This window comes from Hyla sarda, chromosome 4 (assembly GCF_029499605.1).
Source record: "Hyla sarda isolate aHylSar1 chromosome 4, aHylSar1.hap1, whole genome shotgun sequence".
Classification (NCBI taxonomy): domain Eukaryota; kingdom Metazoa; phylum Chordata; class Amphibia; order Anura; family Hylidae; genus Hyla; species Hyla sarda.
Window position 1 is genome coordinate 133020583 of NC_079192.1, and position 27925 is coordinate 133048507.

The 27925-nt window shown below is 43.6% G+C and overlaps 1 protein-coding gene and 1 long non-coding RNA gene across 2 annotated transcripts in view; one reads left to right on the top strand and one right to left on the bottom strand.

Moving 5' to 3' along the window:
- The window catches only part of FSD2 (fibronectin type III and SPRY domain containing 2), a 53776-nt gene that overhangs the window by 15069 nt on the left and 10782 nt on the right, over nucleotides 1-27925 (top strand). The window contains exons 3-9 of the mRNA XM_056572180.1: nucleotides 1-887; nucleotides 2277-2372; nucleotides 2454-2687; nucleotides 18833-18855; nucleotides 20901-21022; nucleotides 25889-26044; nucleotides 27519-27653. Coding sequence (XP_056428155.1) covers nucleotides 15-887; nucleotides 2277-2372; nucleotides 2454-2687; nucleotides 18833-18855; nucleotides 20901-21022; nucleotides 25889-26044; nucleotides 27519-27653 — 1639 coding nt within the window. The 5' untranslated portion in view covers nucleotides 1-14. The remainder of the gene's footprint in view (nucleotides 888-2276; nucleotides 2373-2453; nucleotides 2688-18832; nucleotides 18856-20900; nucleotides 21023-25888; nucleotides 26045-27518; nucleotides 27654-27925) is intronic.
- LOC130368476 (uncharacterized) lies at nucleotides 10-26470 on the bottom strand. The gene is made up of 3 exons (XR_008892479.1): nucleotides 26338-26470; nucleotides 21031-21118; nucleotides 10-99 (listed from the first exon to the last, which is right to left on the bottom strand). It is a non-coding gene; the product is annotated as an uncharacterized LOC130368476 (long non-coding RNA).

Genomic DNA, 27925 nt, shown 5'->3' on the forward strand with positions numbered 1-27925 from the left:
ATATTGGTGAAGTAATGGAGCTTGACAAAGTGATGGATCTTGAAGTTGCCAGATCAGTTGATGCTGATTCATCTATAGATCAAGCAGAACAATCTGAATCTAAAGAAGATGAAAATGAGTCAGATCAGAAGGGCCTGATATTTTATCACACTGATCTGTATGATTCACATGACAGATTAGAAACAATTCCTGAAACTGGAAAAGAGGAGCAAGTACAAGAACAGAGAGATGAACACAAAGATGAGCATATGGCTGCTGCAGACCAGACACGGTTGGATTTACAGAAAGAAGTATATACATTGGCAAAACTTTATGGATTGTCTGAGGATAAATATTCTGAAGAATATTCATTCTTAACAGAACCTTATAACCAAATGCCTACGAAACTGAATGTTCATTATCCAGTGCAAACCATTCCAGTTCCAAACTTAAAGGCAGAGAACCAAGAGACCCAATCTGAACAAGGAAGTGAACATCCTAATGTTATGGCTGATGTTCTTCATACAGACAAAAAGGCTCAAAAAGAGGGTGTCAAAGAAGAAATCAGAACTTCTCCAGATACATCTAGTCAAAGTAAGGATGAGAAACTGCTGCACCAAGAAAATGCAACTACTGCCCCTTCAGATGACAGTTCTGAACATACAGATGCCAAACAAGAACAACTTCCAGTTGACATCTGTGCAGATCCTAGTTTACAGGTTAACACAGCTGAAGGAACAGAGGTCTCACACATCGATTCAAGTAATCCGGTCAATGAAGACAGAGAAGAGGCTCCAGATGTTTTCTGTCTTGTATGCAAAACACCTATTAGAGCCTTTGAGAAGTCATTTGGTACACACAAGGATCATGATGTGAAAGACATAAGTGCTGCTGTAGAAGACATCAAGGTGGGAATAAACTATGTACTATTCTGTAAATGTATATTACGGTAAATAATATATTTTGGAATACTGCCACTGCAGTTTTTGAGCTAAAGTAAGAAGTGGATCCATGCGGAAGGAAAAATATAAGGCCTTCCTTTATACTGTCCATTTTTTTGCATTCACTTCTGGCTTTGGCTCAAAACTGCCCAGTGGAAACAAAGCCTCAGGCTGGTAGAGAAAAAAACACATTGGGGGAGATAGTAATAAACTACTGTAATTTCGGTTCCAGCAATATTGATCACACCTTTTTTTTTCTCCTCACATTTTCAAAGGTCTCTTGTGCTGCTTTGAAAATATGGAAATATGTGAGAGTTAATTTTCATGCCACTTTTGTTATGTTTCACGGCCAAATTGCAGATTTTGGTGAAATTTTTTTTGACGCCATCTTAAATTTTTTGGCGACAAATTATGGAAAATTCTGGTAGAAGCATCTCACGTAATATTCCATGATTACTAGTGCTCATCAAGCAATAAATGTAAATATAACACATGTCCAGGGGATAAATATGAGTGCAGGTGCAGTGACAATGTTTTTTTTATTTTTATTATTAACATTTTCCAATAATAATTATTTATTTTTCAACAATTGGTTAAATAACACCTTTTCCCCAAAAAACTAAAGAAAAAAAAACTAAAACAAAAAACTACAACCATTCCTGTGATTTCTAGACTAAAGAGCTGGTGTGAAATTTTCCCTTTGAAAATATCATGTAAAACATTGAATTTACATAACTACACCCACTTTTGTGTTGCAAAACTGGCGTGACTAGTGTAAACCTTGGATCATTCTCATGCTCAATCTCATTTTCACGTGAAATCTTGATGTGAAGAGTTTTGAATATGACCCCCAATGTGTTTTTTTTTTCTGGTATTTTTACATCTTATTCTTAATAAAGAATAAAAATAAATAAAAAGGGTGGACACAGGAAAAGGAAAAACTGCTAAAGGAGTAAAAAACAAAAACAAACAATTACAATTAGAAATTACAGTAGAAAAACTGAAAAAATGGCAGGAAAAAATGCACTCACTACTTTACATTGTAGCAGAGAGCAATTTCTTCAGTGTTGGCATATGAAAAGATATAATAAAATATTTACAACATTGTGATGGGCATACTCACTTAGGTCAGATAATGTACATCCACGCTGGTTTGGTATTGCGGCATGCGCATGGAATTCAGCAAATCCCACTCACAAGAAAGGAACAGTAGCAGAAATTTCTGCAACAAGTTTGCTACTTGTGAATATAAATATAATATAATGAATATAAAGTATATAAATGAATATAAAGTATATCCTATTGTCATTACATGGGCACTGAATGCATAACACATTTTTTCTGCCCAATGGTCAGGAAGAAATACATAAAAATATGTGCAAACTGGAAGAGCAGATGACACAGATGGAGAATTTTGCAGGACACCTTGAGGAGATGTATACCACAATAGAGGTGAGTTTTGTTGTAAATGCTATACTAGGCAATTTGTTCCATTTGTACAGTAATGCATCTCTGATATTATATTATATCCAGGAGATTTCTGGGAAGCAGGAGCAAAATCTTGAGATGCATTACACAGAAGTGATGGACACTATTGCGTCGAAGCTTGAAGAAAAAATGCAAGCTCTTGGGGAAGAGAAAAGACTTAAACTGGAGTCCTTATTTGGGCAGTTAGTGGACTGTGGGAAAAGTCTTGACACCTCTAAAGATTTAATGGAGACAATACAGCAGTTATTCAAGCAAAATGACAGAGTGGAATTTGTGAAGGTAAGAGCTTTAAAGGGTCTCACTTTAAAATATTCTGTATATGTCTATGTCTTGTAGTTGTACAGAATGGATTGATTTCCTGTGAGTTGCTAAGGCTGTGAAAACTATTGATTCTCAGTGTTCAATGACACCTGGAATCCTAGAGAAAAAATAAATTCATTTTATGAACTCTTCACAAGTAAATTTTGTATCTAAAAATCGATTTATTATCTTGTATTTGCAAAGTGTTGTCTAACAAAAGGCCTCCAAATGTAGCCAATGTAGTTTTCACTTTCCATACCACATTTTTATTGTTATATGCAGGGTTGAACAAGGACAAAGAAAAGGTCTGTACATTTTAGACTATGCAGCCCATTTTGGGGAAGCGGTTGTCCCACTGCTGGGACCCCACAGACAACCTCAGTTTAAGTGGCTCTCTAGCTGTAACAAAGCTACAACTACAAAGCTAGAACTTCAGGCATGATGGGAGTTGGCATTTTGTAATAGCTGGAGAGCCGTCCTGGATTAGGGTACAATTTCGCCCATCATCACTGCAGAATTTACAAGTGACTGCACAGCAGAGATGGGACACAGCATAATACACAATAGTTCATAGTAACATTGTTCATAAGGTTGAAAAAAAAGACCAGAGTCCATCAAGTTCAACCTATAACCCTAATGAGTCCCTACTGAGTTGATCCAGAGGATGGCAAAGAACCCTCATACTAGAGGTAAAAATTCCCTGCCGATTCCAAATATGGCAGTCAGAATAAATCCCTGGATCAACCTTCTGTCCCCATAGATCTAGAATCCATAACCTGTAATGTTCTTATTCTCCAAAAATGTATCCAGACCCCTTTTAAATTCTACCAGGTTAACCATGACCATCTCCTCAGGCAGAGAATTCCAGTCTCACTGCTCTTACTGTAAAGAATCCCGTCTGTGCTGGTGTAGAAACCTTCTTTCCTCTAAACGTAGAGGATGCCCCCCTGTTATAGATACAGTCCTGGGTATAAATAGATCATGGGAGAGATCTCTGTACTGTCCCCTGATATATTTATGCATAGTTATTAGGTCTTCCCTAAGCCTTCTTTTTTATAAACTAAATAACTGTAGTACTCCCATTCCCCATATTACCCTGGTTGCCCATCTTTGAACCCTCTCCAGCTCCACTATATCTTTCTTGTACACTGTCCCCAGTACTGTACATAGTATTATATGTGTGGTCTGACTAGTGATTTGTACAGTGGTAGAATTATTTCCTTGTCGTGGGCATCTATGGCCCTATTGATGCACCCCATGATTTTATTAGCCTTGACAGCAGCTGCCAGACACTGGTCACTACAGCTAAAATTACTGTTAACCAAGACTCCTAAGTCCTTTTCCATGTCAGTCATCCCAAGTGTTCTCCCATTTAATACATAATCCCAGCCCGGATTTTTCTTCCCCTGTGCATTACCTTACATTTATCAGTGTTGAACTTCATCTGCCACTTCCCAGCCCAAACCTCCAACCTATCCAGATCCATTTGTAACAGTGCACTGTCCTCTATAGTGTTTACCGCTTTACAGAGTTTAGTATCATCTGCAAAGATAGCTACTTTACTATTCAGCCCCTCTACAAGGTCATTAATGAATATATTAAATAGGACAGGACCCAAGACGGACCCCTGTGGTACCCCACTAGCAACAGTCAGAATATACAGTACCCAATCAGAATACGTACCATTAATAACCACCCTCTATTTCCTATCACTGAGCCAGTTACTTACCCACTTGCACACATTTTCCCCCAGTCCAATCCTTCTCATTTTATGCACCAACCTTTTATGTGGCACCGTATCAAATGCTTTGGAAAAATGCAGATATACAACATCCAGCGATTGCCCCTGGTCCAGTCTGGAGCTCACCTCCTCATAAAAACTGACCAGGTTAGTTTGACAGGACAGATCCCTCAAAAAGCCATGCTGATATGGTGTCATACATTTATTTTTTTCAAGATACTCCAAAATAGAATCCCTTAGTAAACCCTCAAACAATTTACATACAACGGAGGTTAAACTAACGGGTCTATAATTCCCGGGGTAACCTTTTGACCACTTTTTAAATATTGGCACCACATTTGCTATGCGCCAGTCCCGGGGAATAGTCCCTGTTACTATAGAGGAGTGGTTCTTAACCTTGTTGGAGGTACTGAACCTCACCAGTTTCATATGTGCATTCACCGAACCCCTCTTAATTGGAAAAAAATTAAAATATGATTTTTTCAAATTCAAAACATAGGTGATATTTATTTAAGTATATATTTATACATAGGTGCACAAAATGAACAAAACCATTAAGAACAAAACCATGAAAACATGATTTTCACACAAAAACATAATGAATATTTACTGCAAATCAGTGTGATTTCTGGGTTGTTGTTCAGAGACCAGTTCAGAAATGCGTGGCTTTACCTTGGCAAGTGCCACTCTCATGTCATTTTCACAACAATGGCAGTGTTCCCCCACATTAGGCAGACAGAGTTCCCCCACATTAGGCAGACAGAGTTCCCCCACATTAGGCAGACAAAGTTCCCCCACATTAGGCAGGCAGTGTTCCCCCACATTAGGCAGGCAGTGTTCCCCCACATTAGGCAGGCAGTGTTCCCCCCACATTAGGCAGGCAGTGTTCCCCCACATTAGGCAGGCATCTGGAGGTCCATAGGTTGAAGACCACTGATGTAGGAAGTGTTCCCCCGCAGACATACTGCCTCCAGCCATATACAGTGTATGGCTGGAGGTTGTATGCCTGTGTACTGCCCACTGCTCCGACCACCTCTCCGGCTATAGCAGTAGGTCTCGGGACCGGTGGTCGGAGTACGGAAGATGACGTGCCGCTGGCCAGCGCGTGTCTTCCTCCTTCTCTATCATCCGGTCCTCTGCTCGGGGCCCAGGCTCTGCCCGGGGCCCCGGGCCAGCTTGGGGCCCCAAGCAATTGCTTGCTTTGCCTGTCCTGTTGCGACCTCCCCCGCCGAACCCCAGGGTTAAGAACCACTGCTATAGAGTCCCTGAATATTGTAAATAGGGGTCTGTCGGGGGGCATGGCGAGGTGCCGTAGAAGATGGTCGCATAGTGCTAGTGCTCCGGCGAGGCCCTCTGCCACCCTGAATAAGCTCTGACCGCTGTCAGCTCCATGGGGATATTCTCCCGCAGGTCCTGTAGGAGACCCCCTGCTGCTTTTAACCAGTTGCCAGTGCCCTGCGGTATCCAGAAATACCTTCAGCCTTCCTCAGCTCCTGGATCTGCCAGCCTGCCCGCTATTGAGAGTCCTGCCTCTGGGCTGCGCTCCCGCTCAGGTACATCTGCGGCTCACCGGGAGTCCCTCGCTGCCGCAGCATCCCCAACGCACCCTCCATTAACCCCCAGAATCCCTTACCTCTCAGCTCCCAGCTCTCCAGCGACTTCCTGTCGGGCTCACGGACCTGAAACAGCAGTCGGGGGGGGGGGGGGGGGGGGCAGGAAGATGCGGTGCAGGCCCTGGAGGCAGCACAGCTCTCCCCTCAACTCCAGGTATGGGAGTCCCTTCATCTGCACAGCCCCTTAACCCAAGCGTGGTTGCGCTGTGCCCTCCTCATAAGGGGCCTACAGACACACAGCGGCTCCTCTTGGGCCACTGCTGTGAGGGGTACCCCCTCTTCACCCCCCCCATACAGGGATTGCCTGCCACCTCTGCTATCCAGGACTCTCCTACCCCCCCCCCCCCCCGAATCACCTGCCCGCTACACAGGATTGGGCCTCTCCATCTCTCCCTCCCCTATTCCTGGAACTTCCTGAGACTCTCCGCCTGTCCACACGTCCCCTGCTCCTATTCACAAGCCTCCCAGGAGCATGCCCTCTACTCCACAGCCTGCGGGGCCTCCTGACTCGACGCCCTGGAAGACTCCTGTGATGTCGGCGTCAGTCTCTGGGACCCCCCCAGAGGGTAGGGGATCTTCATCTTTGGACGCTCTCCCTGATATTGAGCTGGAGTGCTCAGGACTCCCACCCCCCACACCTATGCCCCTTGACCTCTGTCAGCTCATATCTCAAATTCCTACCAAAGAGGACTTTCGCTCCTTAATTTCTGAAGTCAAGGATGTCTGTCGTGCTGAAATTTCCTCCCTTCGCCAAGATTTACAGCATGTTTCGGATTTGGATAATAGAGGCCGCCAGAACTATATCCTAGTGCGGGGCCTCCCTGAAGCCACCTGGGATGAAGACTTGCATGCAACTCTGAAAGCTATTTTCAACCTTCTCCTGGGTGAACCCTCATCCCACAAGATCAGGCTGGATAGGGCTCATCGTGCTCTTTGCCCAAAGTCCTCTTATGGCTCCTTTAGAGACATCATCTGCTGTGTGAATGACTTCAAGCTTGAAAAGGCTATCATGGCCAAGGCCTGATCCCAGCGGAGCTTCGACTTTGATGGTGCTCCTATCCAGCTGTATCAAGACCTTTCCTGGATCACCCTTCCGGAAGAGACATCTGCTTCAACCCCTTCTGGCTGTTCTCAGAAATCATCATATCCCTTACCGCTGGAACTTCCCCTTTGCCCTACAAGCCCGTAAAGATGGACGCTCTGCTGTTTTGCGTTCACACTGATATCCTGACTTTCTTCTCCACTTTGGACATTCCCACTCCTCAAGTAATGGACTGGGGCCTGTCCCCCCCCACCCCCACCTCTCCCTCCCGTATGGCAACCGGTCCGTAATCGGCGGTCTGGAGGAAACAAGAAAACAGTCCCCCCTGGCCCAGATGGTTTTTCCTATTTATATTACAAGATCTTTTCCGCTCTTCTCCTCCCTCATCTTGTTTCTCTGTTTAATTCTTTTCTGAGGGGTGAGGGGATCCCGCAGTCCTTCTTGCACTCTCTGCTTACCCTTATCCCCAAGCCGGGTAAGGATCCGCATGATTGCTCCAGTTATAGGCCCATAGCCTTGCTCAATACCGATCTGAAGCTGTTCTCCAAAATTCTAGCTGCCCGTCTCTGTTGTCTCCTTCCCTCACTCATCCATAAAGATCAGGTGGGTTTCATACCTTGCCATCAGGGAGGGGACAACACGAGGCGGGTTATTGATCTGATCGATCTGGTTAACTGGCGGTCTGAGCAGGCTGTTGTCCTTAGTCTGGATGCAGAGAAGGCCATTGATAAGCTGGGCTGGCCTTTCCTCTTTGCCACCCTGCAGAGGTTTGGGATTACAGGTGACTTTCTCACTGCCCTGCGGGTTCTCTACTCCTCCCCTATGGCCTCTCTTAAGCTCCCTCACACCTCTACATCTCCTTTTCATCTGTCTAATGGAACAAGGTAGGGATGTCCATTATCTCCCCTAATTTTTGATTTATGTATTGAACCTCTAGCTGCCATGATCCGTGGGGAATGCTAACATCTCTGATATAGCTTTCCATGATAGAGAGTTCAAAATCTGCCACTTTGCTAACCTCCATAGGGTTTTAAATTCCTATGGTGTTGTTTTGGGCTACAAAATTAATCTCTCTAAAACTGAGGTCTTACCCTTGAATCTCCCGCCTCCTCTTTCTGCTCAACTACATGCTGCCTATTCTTTCCGGTGGTCCCCCACTGCTATTACCTATTTGGTTGTCCACCTTACCCAAAGCTACTCCTCTCTCTACGCTGCTAACTACTACCCTCTGTTCCGACACCTGCGATCACTTTTGGAAAAGTGGTGGTCCCAATATATCTCCTTTTTTGGGCATATAGTGGCGGTTAAAATGACCATACTCCCTAAATTGCTTTATTTTTTCGAAATGCTGCCCGTTCGAGTACCTTTGTCTACCCTGCGAACATTCTAATCAGCCATTTTTCATTTTATCTGGGACGGTAAGAGGCATCGCCTCCCGATGTCGGTTATGTTTGCAGGTAGGAACATGGGGGGACTCTTGGTACCAGATGTCACTAAGTATTATTGGGCCACCCACCTACGCCATTTAGCTGCCTGGACCGCATATCATGCTTATAGCCGCTGGATGGAACTTGAGAAATTGTGGTTGGCACCAATCCACCCAAACAAGTTCCAGTGGAGTCCTTCCCCCCTATTATTTCCCCTGGCCCCATACTAGGACCCATGTCCTTCTCCAAATACATTTGGGGATATTGCTCCAGGAAATTCCATTTTTCTTTCCTGTGCCCCCCCCCCCCCCCCCCACAGTCTTTCCTTTACCATCCAGATTTCCCCCCGAGCTTCACTTCTGCTATGGTTAGGGAGTGGGGTGGTAGGGGACTCTTCTGTTGGGCTTAATAGTAGACCCCCTGTCCTGTACGATGCCGTCCTTTGAGGACTTGGTCTCCCGGCATGGTCTTCCCTCCTCCGAATGACTTCATTATCTCCAGCTCAGGCACTTTAAGCCTTCGAGTGGCTATGCCGCACTGGACCACAGACGAAGGGTCTTCTCTCTGACATCTACTCTCTCCTTAATGCTCCCCCTGACGGGAGTGCCCCATCTCATCGTTACATGAGTCGTTGGGAGGAGGTTTTGAACACAATCACCTTGTCACAATGGCGGATTATTTGGGAGTGGGCCTCTAATGTTTCCATTTGTACAGCCTATAAGGATACGCAATTTAAGATGTTAATGGGCTGGTACCATACCCCTGCACTGCTTAATAAATTTAACCCGAATATTCACCCTCAATGTTGGTGATGTGGAGGGGGGTTGGGCACAGTCTTTCACATATTCTGGTCCTGCCCTGTGATTGTTCCTTATTGGGAGATGGTGAGGGGGCTTGGTGGCTGCTTGGGGTTCAGGTCCCCTTTGACCCCCTAGTCTACTTGTTGTACCTCTCTACTAGGGCATTACCCAAATGACCTTTCAAATTGTTCATGCACATGGCCTTAGCTGCTAAAACTCTTATCGCCAAATGCTGCAAGCAACCCCTTTCTCCATCTGAGATCGATCTAATGGCAAGAATCAGGGAGATACACTCTCTTGAAGCCCTTACTGCCTTACTTAATAACTCCTTCCCTCTCTTCCTGTCTGTTTGGGAACCCTGGGATAGGTTCTCAGCAACCTCCTTAAATTCTCTTGCTTTTTCTGATGCTGGCCTTCACCCCCCCCCCCCCTCCTTTTCCTAGTCCTCCCCCTCCCTCCTTTCCTTGTCTTACTTGTGTGGTCCTGTTTTTGTCTCTTTGTTTTGTCTTGTTAAGCAGCAGGAGGAGGCAGAGGCTGTTGCGGCTGATGTTGAGCAGTTAGCAACTGCTGCATCATCATGGCGGATAACTGGCTTAACTGCTGTGCCTGCTGGGCCAACTGCTGTGACTGGAGCGCCACGATAGAAGCGAGATCCAGATTTTCTGGCAGAGGAACCCCAGCAGGATCCATGGCCAGATCTTGCTTTTACGATGCTGGATGTGGATCCTACTAACCTGTGTGCCGATGACTCGGACCGTATTGGGGAGCGGAGTCTAAGGTGCGACTGGTCTTCACCAGAGCCCACCGCAAGGCAGGATGGGCTTGCTGCGGCAGGTGACACCTAAGTCGTTACCCCTGACAGGGCTCGATCACACAGGTAGCTGGGCAAGACGAGGTACCAGAGGATGAGGCAGAAGCGGGATAGCACCACTCCAAAGTACGTTTCGGTACATCACCTTCATCTGGGAGACTCCCAGACGAAGGTGACATACCTAAACGTACGTTGGAGTGGTGCTATCCCGGTGTCTGCCCACTTGCTGCTCTTACTTGGTAATATCTTCATTGTTTTGTATCTGGCATTTGTTTCTACCATTGTATTTCTATGCACATGACACTTTGTTTCTTGTAGCACCTTTCTACCTCATTTTGAGGTGTGTTGCCACTGCTACTATGGATATATAGGTGCAATATATATATATATAATACACTGTTCATGTTTACATATTTCAATCCAACTCCTGTCTTTGGTTGCTTCTAGATACATACTGTATGTTATTTATATAATTGATGAGTATATACTCACTTCAGTGGGCGGAACCAGTGATATCACCTTTATTTGCTGTATTCCTCATATTACATGTTTTTTTTAATCTTATTTGTATTGTCTTTGTTATTTCAATAAAATTTGTGTCCATTGGACACAGTACTTGTTTGCATAAGTGACTCCGTTGTTTCTTCCTTGTTTTGAAATTCAGTTTTGGAGTTCACAATATATAACGGTCCACATACTAACCCTGGGGGTACATTTTTACATATATATATATATATATATATATATATATACAAACCTACCTAGTTGTCCTAATCCCCGGGTTGTTGTCCTTATATATTAAACTTAGCAGGAGGTAGGGCAGGCAGTAAAGGTGAGTAGTCAAATAACATAGCAGGAAGGTCTGGATACACAGGAAGAGGCAAACAGGCAAAAGGAATGCTTAATCTCAGGCTAGGGGCACTGAAGATCTGGCAGGGAAGTGGGGGAGGAGCTGGCATAAATAACATATGGGATGGACCAGACACCAATTAGTGGTGTGCTGGCCCTTCAAATCTAGTGAAGGTGTCGCGTGTGCCCTAGGAGGCGGGGGCGTGCGCGGTGAAGCAGAGAGCCAGGCAGCAGGAGGTAAGCAACAGGCTGTCATCCGCATGCGGCCATGTGCCGCGTTGTGAATTGCGGTCCCAGCAAGAGTAGGAGATGGCGGGAGCTCAGGGTCGGGGTGCGGGACCGGAGCACTCGCCGTGACACTGGTGTTACTCATTGTCGATGTTTTGTATTAGACTATACTTTGCGTTGTTTTATTCTGTACTGAAAAACCTTAATAAAAATTTACAGTTAAAAAAAATTCTAACAAATAGGGGTCTGTCTATTACATTACTTCATTCCTTTAGAACATGGGGGTGAATGCCATCTGGACCTGGTGATTTGTCTATTTTTATTTTTTGTAGGCGGCACTGTACTTCTTTCTGGGTTAGACAGGTGACCTCTACTGGGGAATTTACCTTATCTCGCTGTATTTCACCTGGCATTTCATTTTCCTCGGTGAATACAGTGGAGAAGAATTTGTTTAATATATTTGCTTTTTCCTGATCCCCGTTTATAATTTCTTCTTTATCGTTTTTTAAAGGGCCTACACTTTCATTTTTAACCTTTTTGCTATTTATATAGTTAAAGAACATTTTGGGGTTAGTTTTACTCTTTTGGCAGTGAGTCGTTCTGTCTCTATTTTTACGGCTTTTATCAGTTTTTTACATAGTTTACATTTTTCTCTATGGCTTTTTAATGTTTCTCCACTGCCGTCCTGTTTTAGTACTTTAAATGCTTTATTTTTGTCATTTATTGCCCCCTTAACATTTTTATTCATCCATATTGGTTTTCTCTTATTTCTGACCCTTTTTTTCCCATAAGATATATACATCTTACAGTGAGAATTTAAGATATTTTTAAAAGTCTCCCATTTAGTGTCAGCATTCTTGCTTTTGAGGACATTAACCCAATTTCTATTGTTAAGGGCTTCTCCGAGTTGATCAAACTTTGCCTTCCTAAAGTTCATTGTTTTTGTGGCCCCTTGAGAGATTCCCTTATTGAAGAACATGTTATAATGTATTATATTATGATCACTATTTCCTAGGTGTCCTTCTACTTGCACATTAGTTACTCTGTCAGATCTGTTGGTTAATATTAAGTCTAGTAGGGCGTCCCCTTTGGTCGAGCCCTGCACCATTTGGGACAGATAATTGTCTTTAGCTATAGTCAGAAACCTGTTTCCTTTATGAGATTCACAGGTCTCAGTCTCCCAGTTTATATCAGGATAGTTAACGTCCCCATTATTATCACCTCATTCTGATTTGCATTGTTTATTTGCCTCAGTAATTGATCTTCTGCTTCTTCCATTATGTTTGGTGGCTTATAGTAAACCCCTATCAGAATTTTTTTTATTTTTTATCTCTATATATTTCTACCCATAATGCCTCCACATTATCGTTTCCCTCCCATATATCCTCCCTCAGTGTGGCCTTCAGACTGGACTTTACATAAAGGCAAACTCCTCCCCCTTTCCGTTTTGTCCAATCCTTCCTGAATAGACGATAACCCTGTATGTTGACCGCCCAGTCACAGCTATCATCCAACCAAGTCTCTGTTATACCCACTATGTCATAATTTTCCTCAGACATCAACCACTCCAGACATTAACCACTATTGGACAGACTTCTGGCATTAGTCAACTTGCAATTCAAAGGTGTATGTTTTTTTTTTTTTTTTTTTACCTATGATGCCTATCCCTATTAACTATTCTAACCCCTCCCTCCGTTCCACCCCCAGGTACATTAATAGGTCACCCCTCTCTATCTCCACTATATTCCCCCTCTACATTGTAGGTTCCTCCCCCCCCCCCCCAGTCCTTAGTTTAAACACTCCTCCACCCTTCTAGACACCTCTCCTCAAACACAACTGCACCCTCCCCATTGAGGTACAGCCCATCCCTATGGTAGAGGCGGGATCCGACAGCAAAGTCGGCCAAGTTCTCCATGACCCCAAACCCCTTCTTCCAACACCAGCTTCTGAGCCACTTGTTTACCTCCCTAATCTCCCACTGCCTCTCTGGTGTGGCTCGTGGTACAGGTAATATTTGAGAAAATATTACCTTGGAGGTCCTTGCCTTGATCTTGCGGCTTAAGTCCCTGAAATTATTTTTAAGAACACTCCACCTACCTCTTACTTTGTCATTGGTGCCAATATATACAATGACTACTGGGTCCTCTCCAGCCCAACCCAGCAACCTGTTAACCCGATCCAAACTCGAGCACCAGGAAGACAACACACCATTCTGTGATCCTGGTCTTTGTGACAGATCGCCCTATCTGTCCCCCTAATAATTGAATCCCCCACTACCAGTTCCTGTCTGGCCTGCCCTGCACTCCTCCCTCCCTCCTTACTGGAGCAGACACCCCCCTGGCGGTCAGAGACAGAGTCCTGCTGCAGTACTGCTAGCTCTGAAATGGCATCCCCCTCATCTGCCAACCAGGCAAACTTTTTGGGGTGTGCCAGTTCAGGACTAGCCTCCCTGACACTTTTCCCTCTACCCCGTTTTCTAACTGTAACCCAGCTAGCTGCCTGGCTGTCCTGCACCTCAATCCCACTATCCTCCGCCACCTCTACCCCAGAGAGTTCTTACTCAGTGAGCAGGAGACTCCTCTCCAAGTTGTCAATGCATCTTAATGTTGCCAGTTGCTCCTCTAGATCCAGGATCTGGGCTTCCACATGAACAACTCACACATAGCTCGCACAACAATATGCACCCTCAAACTGCTGTTCAAGGATTGCATACATTGTGAAAGATGCACATTGCACTGCCTTTTCCAACATGGAGGCCATGCTAGATTTGGGAATTGCAAAAATTAACAGTAAAAAAACAATCAAATATTTCAATTAAACTCCCTGAATTTTAAGTCCCTTAATTTTTAAGTCCTTCTCACTTTTATACTTACACTCACTTGTATACTTCACACTCTTGTATACAGACACACAATCACTAGCTCAGACAATCGCTTAGTATACTTTCTTTTATAGTTACCAGACACCACCTCTCTCTTCCACTGCCTGTGAGTGAATGCAAAATGATATTAGTAACTCTCGGGTGATGTCTCCTCTGTTGTTGTTTTTTTTCTTTACCTCTTTATCTAGTCCAGGCACCAGGACTTCTTCCAGCTACAGTTTCCCTCTGTAGAGTTTGACATCTGGACATCATGTGTTCCTCACTTCGTCAACAAATCCTCATCCTCTATATCAGGGGTCCTAAACTGGCGGAGAGGCCAGGGGCATAGCTATAGAGGTAGCAGAGGTAGCAGTCGCACCGGGCCCTGGTGCCTAAGGGGGCAAAGCACATATTCCACATAAGAGACCCGTATTATAATTGGCATATGGGGCCCTGTTGCAGATTTTGCATCGGGCCCAGAAGCTACAAGCTACGCCTCTGGGAGAGGCCAATAGCCTGGACCCCTTGCTGCATGCCAGCATCCCTATAAACTGCGCTGTGTGCACTTTCCTGCAGTAATCTTCAGTCCACTCACTGATACTGAGCAGACATGAAGTCTGCGCTTCTGATGGGGGGGGGGGTGGAGGAAGGCACATACTCACTAGTTGTTTGCAGAGCAGTGATACGGGGAAATCAGAAGAGGCGGGCATCTGTCAGATGTCTCTGCACAGCTATCTGCTATTAAAGAGGTTGGGCTGTCAGTAAGTCAGCCCGACCCACCTGAAGTGCAGAGAGCAGAAACGATCGGCTCATAGTAACATAAATCACTAAACACAGAGCCCGATGTAACCCTGTACTTAGTTCTGACAGACATATACAGGAAGCTTCCTTTCTGCAGTCGGCTGGTTACTGTCAGATTCCAGGAGAGCAGTGGAGACCTGGAGAACTGGAACAGGAGGGAGAACAAGACCTGTGTCCCCCCAAGCAATCCTCTGGATAGAGATCACTGCTAATAGTGCATTAGATATATATTACTCCCAGATTACTCCTGCCCCAGGTTAATAAATGTGAAAGTGAGTGAGTAAATCAGTTTAAAATAAAACTATATCAAAAGTAAAATAAAGCAGTGAATGAATACCCCCAAATTAAAAGAAATAAATTAATTAAATGATTTCCCCTTTAGGCTAGGTTCCCACTGCATTTTATGTTTAGGTTCCACTGGCTTCCATTTTATTATGTTTAATTTTGCTGCATACAAAAGCATAGCAGACTACATTGTTATGTACAACAGGGGTACTCAACTGGTGGACTGCAGTCCACACCCAGACCATCTGGACCACCACTTTCAGCGGTTCAGAGAACTGGAAAAAGGTGGCATGAGATCTTCCTGCATCCATTTGTATTAGTGTCTTAAAGGGGTTATGTGATGAAAATAATTTTGTAACCAATGTGCCCAGGTTTTATAATAGAATAAAAAATCTTTTACTTACGTTCCTCGCTCACTCATAGCCTCTCATATAGCCACTCTAGTCTCCACCAAACTGTACCTGTCACGATTCGGCTTACAGGTTGTGGATCCACTGTGTCAGCGAGGGATTGGCGTGGACCGTGCTGGTGGACCGGTTCTAAGAGGCTACTGGTGTTCACCAGAGCCCGCCGCAAAGCGGGATGGTCTTGCTGCGGCAGTAGCAACCAGGTCGTATCCACTAGCAACGGCTCAACCTCGCTGACTGCTGAGAAGGCGTGGGACAGAAGGACTAGGCAGAGGCAAGGTCAGACGTAGCAGAAGGTCGGGGCAGGTGGCAAGGTTCGTAGTCAAGATGGATAGCAGGAGTTCAGGTAACACAGGCTTTGGACAACACTAAACGCTTTCACTGGCACAAGGCAACAAGATCCGGCAAGGGAGTGCAGGGGAAGTGATTAGATATAGCCAGGGAGCAGGTGGAAGCCAATTAGGCTAATTGGGCCAGGCACCAATCATTGGTGCACTGGCCCTTTAAGTCTCAGAGAGCTGGCGCGCGCGCGCCCTAGAGAGCGGAGCCGCGTGCGCCAGCAGATGACAGCCGGAGACCGGGACGGGTAAGTGATTTGGGATGCGATTCGCGAGCGGGCGCGTCCCACTATGCGAATCGCATCCCCGCCGGCAAAGTCAGTGCAGCGCTCCCGGTCAGCGGGTCTGACCGGGGCGCTGCAGGGAGAGAGACGCCGTGAGCGCTCCGGGGAGGAGCAGGGACCCGGAGCGCTTGGCGTAACAGTACCTCATGGAGCTGTAGATATCATATTTTCTCTCAGTCAATCACTGGCTGAGAAGGTACACTGCTGTGGCCAGTTGGCTGAAAGGTGATGTGACGTGCCATCTTCAGCTCAGGAAATTACAGAACAGAGGAGACTGGGCGCCGATACCAGAGGTAACAAGGGAGGTGAATAAAGGTGTTTTTGTTTTAAATTACAGCCTGGGCACATTGGTTAAAAAACTGTTAACTGGATAACCCCTTTAAGACACCGATACAAATGAATAGCTGAGCATTGAGAGGGAACAATCTGCTCCCAGCACTTCTCCTATGATGCAGACGGCTCAATTAGCATTGGCCAGACCTGACTAGAAAAGAACAAATCACTCATTATTACACGTGACTTATTAGGATAACAATTTTCTGCAAAAGAGAGAACACCTTTTTTGCATGGCAGTATTGTCACTTTGTGTGAATCAGGCTTAAGGTTCAGCTCAGACCTTTACTTGATGGAAGAGCTGGATAAGCGGTTCCTTACTAAAAGAAGTTGAGTACCCCTGCTCTATATGAAGACAATAATCATTATAACTCTGCCAGACACTGTAAACCAGAGAATAATTCTTCCACACACTGTGTCCCAGAAAATAATACTGCCACACACTGTACCCCTGAATATAATACTGCCACACACTGTGCCCCTGAAAATAATACTGCCACACACTGTGCCTTGGGAATGTAATACTGCCACAGACTATGTCTCTGAAAAATAATACTGCCACACACTGTTTGTTCTCAGTTTGGCTGAATCCCACCCTTGCACTGTCTTCCTCCTCCAGACCCCTCTGTCCCCCCAGACCTCTTAGGCCTCCTCCAGACTCATCTTTCCCCTCAACCTTCAGACTCTTCTCTGCCCCCCCCCCCCCCCAGACCTCTTTGTCCTGCTCCAGACTCCTTTGCCACCCAGACCCCTCTGTCCCCTCCTCCTACAGACTCCTTTGCCCCCCAGACCCCTCCATCCTCCTCCAGACTCATGTTCCCCCACCAGACCCCTCTGTCCCCTCCCACTCTAGACGCCTCTGCCCCCAGACCCCTCTTCTAGACCCCTCTGTCCCTTCCTCTGGACTCCTATGTCTGCTCCTTCTTCAGATCCCTATCCCCCCAGACTCCTAAGTCCTCTCAAAGACATCTCTGTACCCTCCTCTTTTAGATGCCTTCTCAACATCTCAGACCCTTCTGTCTCCTCCCCCCAGACCTCTACATCCTCCAGATTCCTCTGCTACCCTCCCCCACATCTCCTAGAGACCCCTCTCTCCTCTTCCCCCAAGGGCCCCTTATTGAGTACCTTGCAGAGGTGGCACTGTGTACCATGCTTCATTTTGGGCACGAAGGCAGGTGGTGAAGGAGTATCTGGACAGGGTTCTCCTCCTTCTCGGAGCACCACAGGGCAGGCAGGGACCTAAAAAGGGCCAGGAGCCACAGCTGCTCTTAAAGTGGCTGTGCTCAAGCTGATAGGACTTGAGAATGGGAACCGGAGGCCCCTCCAGTGCACAAGCTAAACAGTGTAGCCAGAGCCCCAGGTGAATATTATAAAAAGAAAGAGTCTGGTGTCGGGGTAGATTGATGCAATACATTTATAAAACAGCCTGAACCTCTGTGTTAAAGGGTTTATCCAGGAAAAAAAACTTTTTTTTATATATCAACTGGCTCCAGAAAGTTAAACAGATTTGTAAATTACTTCTATTAAAAAATCTTAATCCTTTCAGTACTTATGAGCTTCTGAAGTTAAGGTTGTTCTTTTCTGTCTAAGTGCTCTCTGATGACACGTGTCTCGGGAACCGCCCAGTTTAGAAGAGGTTTGCTATGGGGATTTGCTTCTAAACTGGGTGGTTCCCGAGACACGTGTCATCAGACAGAAAAGAACAACCTTAACTTCAGAAGCTCATAAGCACTGAAAGGATTAAGATTTTTTAATAGAAGTAATTTACAAATCTTTTTAACTTTCTGGAGCCAGTTGATATATATATATATATATATATATATATATATATATATATAAAAGTTTTTTTTTTCCTGGATAACCCCTTTAAATCTGATACAATCTTAGAATGTCTAGTTTTAGTTTACACTGTCTACGAATTGGTCAAGTTTGTTCAATAATCTTGCATTATTGTGCTATACTCATGCTGTGCTTAACAGGCAGAACTGTGTATGATGACTGCCTTGGAGGTCCTTTCATGTAATTTGTTCGAGCAGGGGGTATTGAACACAACAAAAACATTTAAGATATATAAATAAATAATATTAACATAAGATACAGTTGATAGTCCTGGCCTTTTTCCACAATTTCCAATTATGCAACAGAATAATATTTGTATAATATGTGCACATATAAACGTAACTTTCCATCATTGTGCATGCTAACTTTCTTCAATATTGGGCATTAGCAGACACGTTTGCCTTTCCCTGTGTATTCCTTTATTTTCGTACTATTTATTAACTTTTTTTTTACATTTGTTTTACAGAATGCACTTCATACAACCAACAGGTAAAAAAATATTTTTCACATTATTGAAACAAATTTATGGAACTCTTTCACATAAAATCCTTAAAGGGGTACTCCAGTGAAATTTTTTTTTTTTTTTTAAATCAACTGGTGCCAAAAAGTTAAACAGATTTGTATCTTAACTCTTCCAGTACTTATCAGCTTCTGTATGCTCTAGAGGAAGTTCTTTTCTTTTTGAATTTCTTTTCTGTCTGACCACAGTGCTCTCTGCTGACACCTCTGACCATGCATGTCAGGAACCATGCCATGACAGTCCCTGACATGGACAGATAAGTCAGCAGAGAGCACTGTGGTCAGACAGAAAATAAAATGTCCCTCCTTCAGCTGTCACATGATTTCTGCCCAATGTCTCCTCAGCATATAATGCTGTTGTTTGCCTGCTGTAGATGTAATCACTGACTGCTGCCATTCAGAGCATTGCATGATTTATTACTGGGGGGGGGGGGATAGTTTGAAAGAAAAGACATGTACAATGTGTGCTGCTCACTGTGTTTACAACAACACAGCATGCACACAGACAGAAAGAGCAATTGGCTGGCAGCCATTACACAGAGCTAGACTGACTGCTGAGTTGTAGTCTGAGCTGAAAGCAAGGAAAAATAATATTCATGAGACAACAGGGGCAACAGGAGCTGCCAAAATCACATGGATAACAGGGGAAACAGGTATTCCGGTGGCTTTGGGGCATTTTTTATTTTTCTTATCTTACCTGGAGCACCCCTTTAATGATTGTCTGAGGAATGTTCTGTTACATTGAGTGTACTTGGGCACTCAAATCCAGATCTGCAATTGTTGAGCAATGACATCCCAGATGTGCTGGATGGGAGACATGTCCGGGGATGCTGCAAGCCATGGTTGCATAATTAGGCTGTTCAAAAACAATCCTGGGACACTTCAGAGAAATAGCTGTACCACTGGCTCCACAAACAAATTAATGTAATGTTAAGCTGTTACTGTACCCGGAATCATAAATAGAAGTTCTGGCTACCGCACATTATACCACCCAACAGCATAATCCGGAGAGTAGGACTAGTGTGACATTCCCTTGTAAAGGCCTCTTCACTGCCCACATGGTCTTCAGACCAATCTCCAGCTATCAGTGCATCCAAGGTAAAGTTAGGATTCATCGCTAAAAAGGATAGAATTCCATTCCATTCCATCCTCCATTGTAATTTTGCTATGCATTCTGTCCCTCTCAGTTTGCCACAAATGACAATAACTGCCACATCGACGAACAGGAGGCATAACTAAATGATATTGTACTGACTTGATCTGATTTCTGAGGTTTCATGTGGCCGCAAGAATTTGTGTTTGATCTGGTTTTATACAATTGAAGCCCCTTTCACATGCCACAGATTGGAGAGTGAAAATTTGATAATTTGCATATAGTAGTGACACCTGCTACTTTCTCAATTTGTATAACTTTAGAGCTTGTTCCTTTTTGTGCAATTTCAATGTTGGAGAGTGTATAATGTAAATTAAAGGGAAACATATTCTGCTGTATGGCATACCACACCATCTATCTTTAGCATCCGTTTAATGTGTATGTGAAACATAAACACAAAAGTGCGTTTTGGGGGTATTAGTCCTGTACTTAGTTCCTGCAGCAAAAACACACTAAAGACTGTAATGTGTAAATGCAGCCTAAATGTCCCATAAAAAATATCTGTTTATACTAGAGGGAGTTGAGATGAACAAGATCCATCCAAGCCTTCTGAGACATCAGATAATGATGATGTGTTGAAGAGCGAGTCAGACAACACACCACTGATAATAAGAGAACTATACAACTTCCTGTCAGGGTGGAATCACGAGAATGCACTCTGAAGCCAGTACAATTAGTCATTTAGGTAGGGTTAAGATGCTTCATGTGACAAAGAGTCAGAATTCACTGGCACCATAATGTCTAGCAATACTCAAACAACTTAGGCCAACTTTGAATTAATTTCCTTCAAGAGTCTACATCTGTTCCTATTGTGTAAATGTTCTTGATCTGTATGATTCACAATTAATCTTATTTTTTGCAGATTGCAACAATACTTTAATATTGACATCAACTTAAATATTTCAACAAATGCAGAATTCCAAAACATGAATTCAGAATTCCCTGATATGGAACAGGTTCTGGATTCCCTCAATACTTTTCCAGGTACTTACCTATTAAACATGGTTGGGTCCTGTGAACAGTCAAACATCAATGTTACCACACCTGAGTATAGTATTTTTCATAATACTTGCCCCACCTCTAGAGAGAATCAAAGATATGCAATGAGAGTGTTACATGTGTAGAGTGCATTGGTTATTGTCATTATTGAGAATGATGATATAGGGGGAGATTTATCAAAACCTGTGCAAAGGAAAATGTGCCCAGTTGCCCATAGCAACCAATCAGATTGTTCTTTCATTTTGCAGAGGCCTTCTTAAAAATGAAAGAAGCAATCTGATTGGTTGCTATGGACAACTCAGCAACTTTGCCTCTGCACAGGTTTTGATAAATCTCCCCCATAGTGTTTTGTAAGCCTATGGGAGGAGGCGTGATAGCTGTCACGCCTCCTCCCATAGGCTTGCATTGAGGGGCAGAGCGTGACGTCACACGGGGGCGGAGGCGTGACGTCACACGCCGCCGGCCCTGTGGTCGTCGGTAATCGCTCCGGGGACTGATTACAAACGGGTGCCGCGTGCAAGATCCCGGGGGTCCCCAGCGGCGGGACTCCCACATCAGTCATCTTATCCCCTATCCTTTGGAGAACCCCTTTAAGTCTTGATTTTGAGAACTTGGGCCACCTATGGACACATAAGTAAATAGACTCTGCCTTATGCAGTTACACTGTAGCAAAAGGTTTACATTGTACCTTTTTATTAGGAATATTTTTAGACTATTTGGAGCAGTGTCCAAAATAGTTTGGCTGGGTGCATTTTATGGGAGCAGATGACCAGTAGTCCCTAGCAAAGAAGAGAGAATTCCGCTGGGCTTCACACAGCTTTTTTTCTGGCATTTTTAGGAATACTGCCACTGTAGTTTTTGAGCTAAAGTCAAAAGTGGCTCCAGCAGGAAGGAGAAGTATAAGTCCTTCTTTTATATTTCCTGTTCCTTATGAATACACTTCTGGCTTTCACTCAAAAACAATAGGTTTTGATAAATCTCAAACACAAAACTCCCCAAGGGAGTTAAATTCATTCAAAAGCCCGGGGCACAAAGGCCCAGGGCACAAGATCCCTATATATAGGCAACTATAGTTCCTCCTGAGGACGGTGCTAAAGCACCGAAATTTGTAGAGGGAGGCAAATTTCTATTGTTTTAAACAGCACTAAGGCATTCCAGCTATAAAGGGAATCTGCAGGTCCCTACATTATACACTATGGGGTTGTCCCAATGAACAGTTACATCTGGAGCCTTTTGATGCTAACATGTTCAAAATTTTTGTTACTAATATACATTTTAGGTTATTAATTAATAAAAGTAAAATTTTAAGGGAGTTTATTTTTCCCATATAGAGATCTTGTGCCCTGGGCCTTTGTGCGCCGAGCTTTTGAATGAATTTGGTTTTGATAAATCTCCCCCACTCTGACAAGTGACATGTCAAATCTTTTATTCAGCGCCGTTTTTTGAAAACCATATGCTTTCGTGAACATTTCCCATTGAGTTTAACTGGAGATGGATACCATGGGGGAGATTGATCAAAACCTGTCCGGAGGAAAAGTTGCTGAGTTGCCCATAGCAACCAATCAGATCGCTTCTTTGATTTTTGAAAAGGCATCTGAAGAATGAAAGAAGCAATCTGATTGGTTGCTATGGGCAATGCAGAAACTTTTCCTCTGGACAGGTTTTGATAAATCTCCCTCAATCATTGTTTTTTAGGGCATTATTTGGTACAGTTTATGAAATGCCTTAGGTCAATACTTGTGTCTTCCCCTTAATGACCACAGACGTATATTTACATCCATGGCCGGCTCCCAATCTGTGAAGCTGCGGGGTCCCGGTTGCTATCAGCAACCGGGACCTGCGGCTAATACCGGACATCACTGACCGGGCTGATGTCCGTATTAACCCTTTTGACGTCGTGATCAAAGTTGATCGCGGCGTCTAAAACGGGAGAATATGCTGCCGGTTAGCTCAGCAGAACTGTTCGGGAACGCGGCGTCCCGAACAACTGAGAGGACAGCAGGAGGCTCCCTACCTGACTCTATGCTGTCCGATCTGTGTTTGATTGCTCCAGGCCTGAGGTCCAGGCTTGAGCAATCAAGCGCAGATGACACTGATCAATGCTATGCTATGGCATAGCACTAAACAGTGCCTGCAATCAGTGTAATGCATGTTATAGCCCCCTATGGGGGCTACAACATTACAAAAAACAAAGTGTAGAAAAAGAGTTACTAAATGTGATTTAACCCCTTCCCTAATAAAAGTATGAATCACCCCCTTTTCCCATAAAAAAAAAAACTGTGTAAAAAAATAAACATGTGGTATCGCCATGTGCGTAACTGTCTGAACTATAAAAATATATCGTTAATTAAACCACACAGTCAATGGCGTACGCGCAAAAAAACTTACAAATAGCGTATTTTTCGTCACTTAGCCCCATGCGTGGAATTTTTTTTTTTATAGCGGACATTTTTAAACGTATTAATTTTCCTGCATGTAGTTATGATTTTTTCCAGAAGTAAGACAAAATCAAAACTATATAAGTAGGGTATCATTTTAATCGTATGGACCCACAGAATAAAGATAAGGTGTAATTTTTACAAAAATGTACTGTGTAGAAACAGAAGCCCCCAAAAGTTACATAATGGTGTTTTTTACTTCAATTTTGTTGCACAATGATTTTTTTCCTGTTTCGCCATAGATTTTTGGGTAAAATGACTGATGTCATGACAAAGTAGAATTGGTGGCGCAAAAAAAAAAAAAAAAAAAAAAAAAGCCGTCATATGGATTTTTAGGTGCAAATTTAAAAGGGTTATGATTTTTAAAAGGTATGGAGGAAAAAACGAAAGTGTAAAAACGGAAAAACGCTTGGTCCTTAAGGGGTTATATGCATTCTGGATTCTGCTGCCTAGACAATTCAGAATTCAGAATTCCATGCAGACCTAAAAACTATTGTCACATTGCCTCTTGTAAAGGGGACAATTTTAATACTAAATATAGATTAGGGAGATGCTGTCTATGTAGTTTCTAAAAGAGAAGCAGCCACCAGATTTTACCCTTTATAACTGGTAGCAACCTATTATATAGGGTAAACTAAGTTTTCTTACCCCTTTCTCCTGGCCGTACCCCATAGTGTAGCATTTTTGCTGCTCTGTATTGTATTGAAGCCCAAGAGGTTATCAGGCCTGGGGATTCCTGAAGAAGTCACAGTATTTGGAGCAATCATACCTATGCATGCGTGTCGCCACCAGTTATATAGGGTAAAATCTGGTGACAGGTTCCCTTTAAGCGATAAGTGTGGGTTCACCAAATATATTTCAATATTTTAAGGGTATGTTTACAGCTTAATAATCCACTGCTTATTTTACACTACAGACTTAATACTGGGGATTCAATATAAATAAATAGCTAAAATCCACAACAGCAAATCTGCAACATAAAATCTGCAGTGTGATATCTGCCGCAGATTAACCCTACATTGGGCTAAAAAGTTGTTAAATAATGCACGTGAAACACACAAGTACAAATGGCCAGTGAAGCATTAACTAAAAATGTTGTGTTTATAACTGAATAGATTTCTATTGAAAGGAAACTGTCATCAGTGTCACCCACACTAACCTGTTGGTACAGGTTGGTAGTGCGGGTGACACTGATGCTAATGATACTTTCCTATCCCCGATCTGTTTCTCCATATGCCTGTTATTGGGGTGGCAGGGTTGGTGCATGAGCAGCACTCCAGGAACTTGCTGACATTACTGGCTGCTGCTTCCTCACTCGGCCCGGCTGTGGGCAGTCAGTCAGTGTGCTCCTGGAGCGCAGCCCGTGTACCAAACTTCCACCTTAATAATGGGCATATGGAGCAATGGATTGGGGGGTAGAAAAGTATCATTATCATCAGTGTCACCCGCACTACCAGCCTGTCCCAAGACTCCCAACAGGTTAGTTTGAGTGACATTGGTGACAGATTCCTTTTAAAGAGTACCTTTCACCAATTTTTTTTTCCATATAATGTTTTTTTTATTATTATTATAATTTATTTATTTTTTTAGCTTTCTTTGAAATGACCACTAGGGGTCTCCCGAGATGTCCCGGCCACAAGTCTCCCATAGAATTTGCATGAGTCCGAACTCTGACAGTGCAGCTGGGACCCTTATAAGCACAGCTCTGCTCCCTGCCTGTCAATCAGACATAATGGGGAACACTGGAGCATACTGGGGCTCTCTGGAGAACACTGCGGCATTTTACTAAATTACTTTCTTTATCTAGATCGGTCCTGAGTCTCAGCAGAAGCGCAGCACGGCAGGTCTGACGATACTCCTATACTCCTCCTCCCTGGATAGCACATCCACTGCTAAAGAGGGAGCGGGAGACTCTGGAGCAGCCTGCCATGCTATTGGCCGCTCATGTATGCACGCTTCTGACGGAGAGCGCAGCATAGATGAGCAGAGGGCGGGAGAGGGCTCCCAGCAGGCTTCAGTGACGTTGCGCCTGCTGGGTAATGCCCACTTCCTTGGCCTGAAGCTCCAGCCACAGTGAGCAATAAGGTAAGTAAAAAAAAAAACTGTTGTAAAGCTACAAAAAAATGTTTTTAAAGGCAGGGAGTGGGTTAGGGATAGTTGGGCAACAGGTAGGGACAGAAAAAAATTAGGTGACAGGTACTCTTTAAGGTAAACTGGAAGGGATGAAATATATATATATCGTATTGGAACTAGCCAGGCAGTTATATGTATGCTTAGTTATTTTGAGGCAGGTATACATGTACAGCACTATTGGTTGTTTCTATACAAAGTCATCAGAAATGGTCATGTAGATGTGTGGTGTATAGTTGTATAGCGATTGTCTTCAAATATTTAATAATCCATTTTATTGCAGTTCCCTCAGCTCCAGTTATCAACCCTCAGACACCCAATTCTGCCACAGTGACATCTCTTCGTGTGTGCTGGAGCCTGTTTTCTGATGACACGGTGGAGCGTTACCACCTCTACTATAAACCAGTCTCTGATGTAACACCAGTAGAGAAACAGGAAGGTAAGATCCTATTAAACTATTCAAATGGCTGTAACAAGAAATAAGTGGCCTTTTCACATAAACATAAATACATCTATGTACATAACACTCAAACACATAAATACTTACACAGATACACTACACATATAAAATGCATGCATGCACTGAGATGCAACTTTTAACATATTTGTAACAATTTAACATAAATCAAAAGTACACATACATTTTAAAGAGGTTGTCAGACAGTTGGGGTTTTTCAGGGTCAACAATATGCCTATTCTGTATGGTATTAAGAAAAATAAACTTCTACTCACCTCCAGTACTCCCTAGTGCCTCTGGTATCCTGCTTTCGGCCTCCAGTGCAAACCACTTTCTGGTTCCGGGAAGGATCTGTCACATTGCAGCTCAGAAAATCTCTGGCCGTGACTTCCCTGACCTCCTCTCCCCTCCCTTTTCCTTTTCTCTCCCCTGCCCCCCCCCCCCACCCTTTCCATTCCCCACTACCACTTTAGTTTTATCTTTCCTCTTTTTTTTTTTCTGGGCGGTTTATGTTCTTCTTACCTTCTTTTTGGTTTCAGTCCTACGTTGGTGAATATGCACTGTACGGAGCACCCTGTGAAGTAATATAGCTCTTACTCTTGGTTGTGTCCTGATATGCTCGATTTATGTGATGACTATTTGCTGAATTTTTTTTTGTTACACTAACTGGCTGAGCCGCAATGTGTATTGTGCCCCACCACCAGAAAGAAGACTGGAGCAATTTGCTGAGCTGCAGTGTGACCTATTGACCCCCAGAACTAGGAAGGCCTAGGCCAGGATACTGGATGCAACCTTTAAGAAACTTTGTAATATATATTTTCAGAGAAAATGCTCCTTCCCCTCCTCCCTCCTAAACTTGACCTCCACTACGACAAATAGCTCAAGTCTGTTTTGGGCTCACAAGATGGACCAACAGCTCTATGAGCAATCAGGTTGCTGCTGCCAATGTAAGTCTATGGAGAAGAGAGGAGTAAGGAGGGAGCTGGGAAGGGTGATGATTGGAGAGAGTCAGAAGGAAACAGTGACTGCAAAAAGAACGCACAAGTTTACTGTATTAGATCTCACCTTTGGACTTGATTCACCCTAAAGTTTGATTCACAGATTAGGTTGTTTGTTATTGTTATATAATGTGCTCTAATAATTTTTAGGGTGTACTATAAGGAGAAGTGCAGGATCTCCTCTTCTGTGTCTGCACAGTGTACAGGTGCCTTCATAGCAGCTAGTCTTCACCCACTAGCCAATGTACAACTAAAAATTATAGATGGAGTCTGCAGAAAAGAAATCTGGTGAAAATGTCATATACAAGTTATATACATACAAGCTATCACTGCTTTTTGACTATTAATAACCCCGCAAGAGTTATTTAAATAAATTGCTTGCCCAGAATCTCAAGACAAGGTGAAGAAGCTCTTGCTATTCTATATAATAAAAATTATACTACAATATTGTTTCACAGAATTTATGATCAGAGCCAAAGAAACATACTGCACCGTAACCAACCTGCTGCCAAACACACAGTATGAATTCTGGGTTATTGCAATTAATGCCACTGGTGAGAGCCCTGCGAGTGAAAGTGCTGTGTACGTGACAGGTAAGTACATAGTCTTGCTATATGCATCCATGTAACTGGATAGTAATACTTATTGTGAAAAGTGTAAAGTACTGATTCAGTTTTCCAACACTACTAAGCAATCAATATATTACTGGATGTCCTAGAGAATATAACATGAATACTGTACTGTTACACTATGAATAGTTTTCTTGCTCTCGGTGTATATTACACATCACCAATGCTCTTTACTTTTTATGTTCTCTTAAATTAAATGGTAAAGGGATAATTCCACACACATTTTTGGTAGCTAT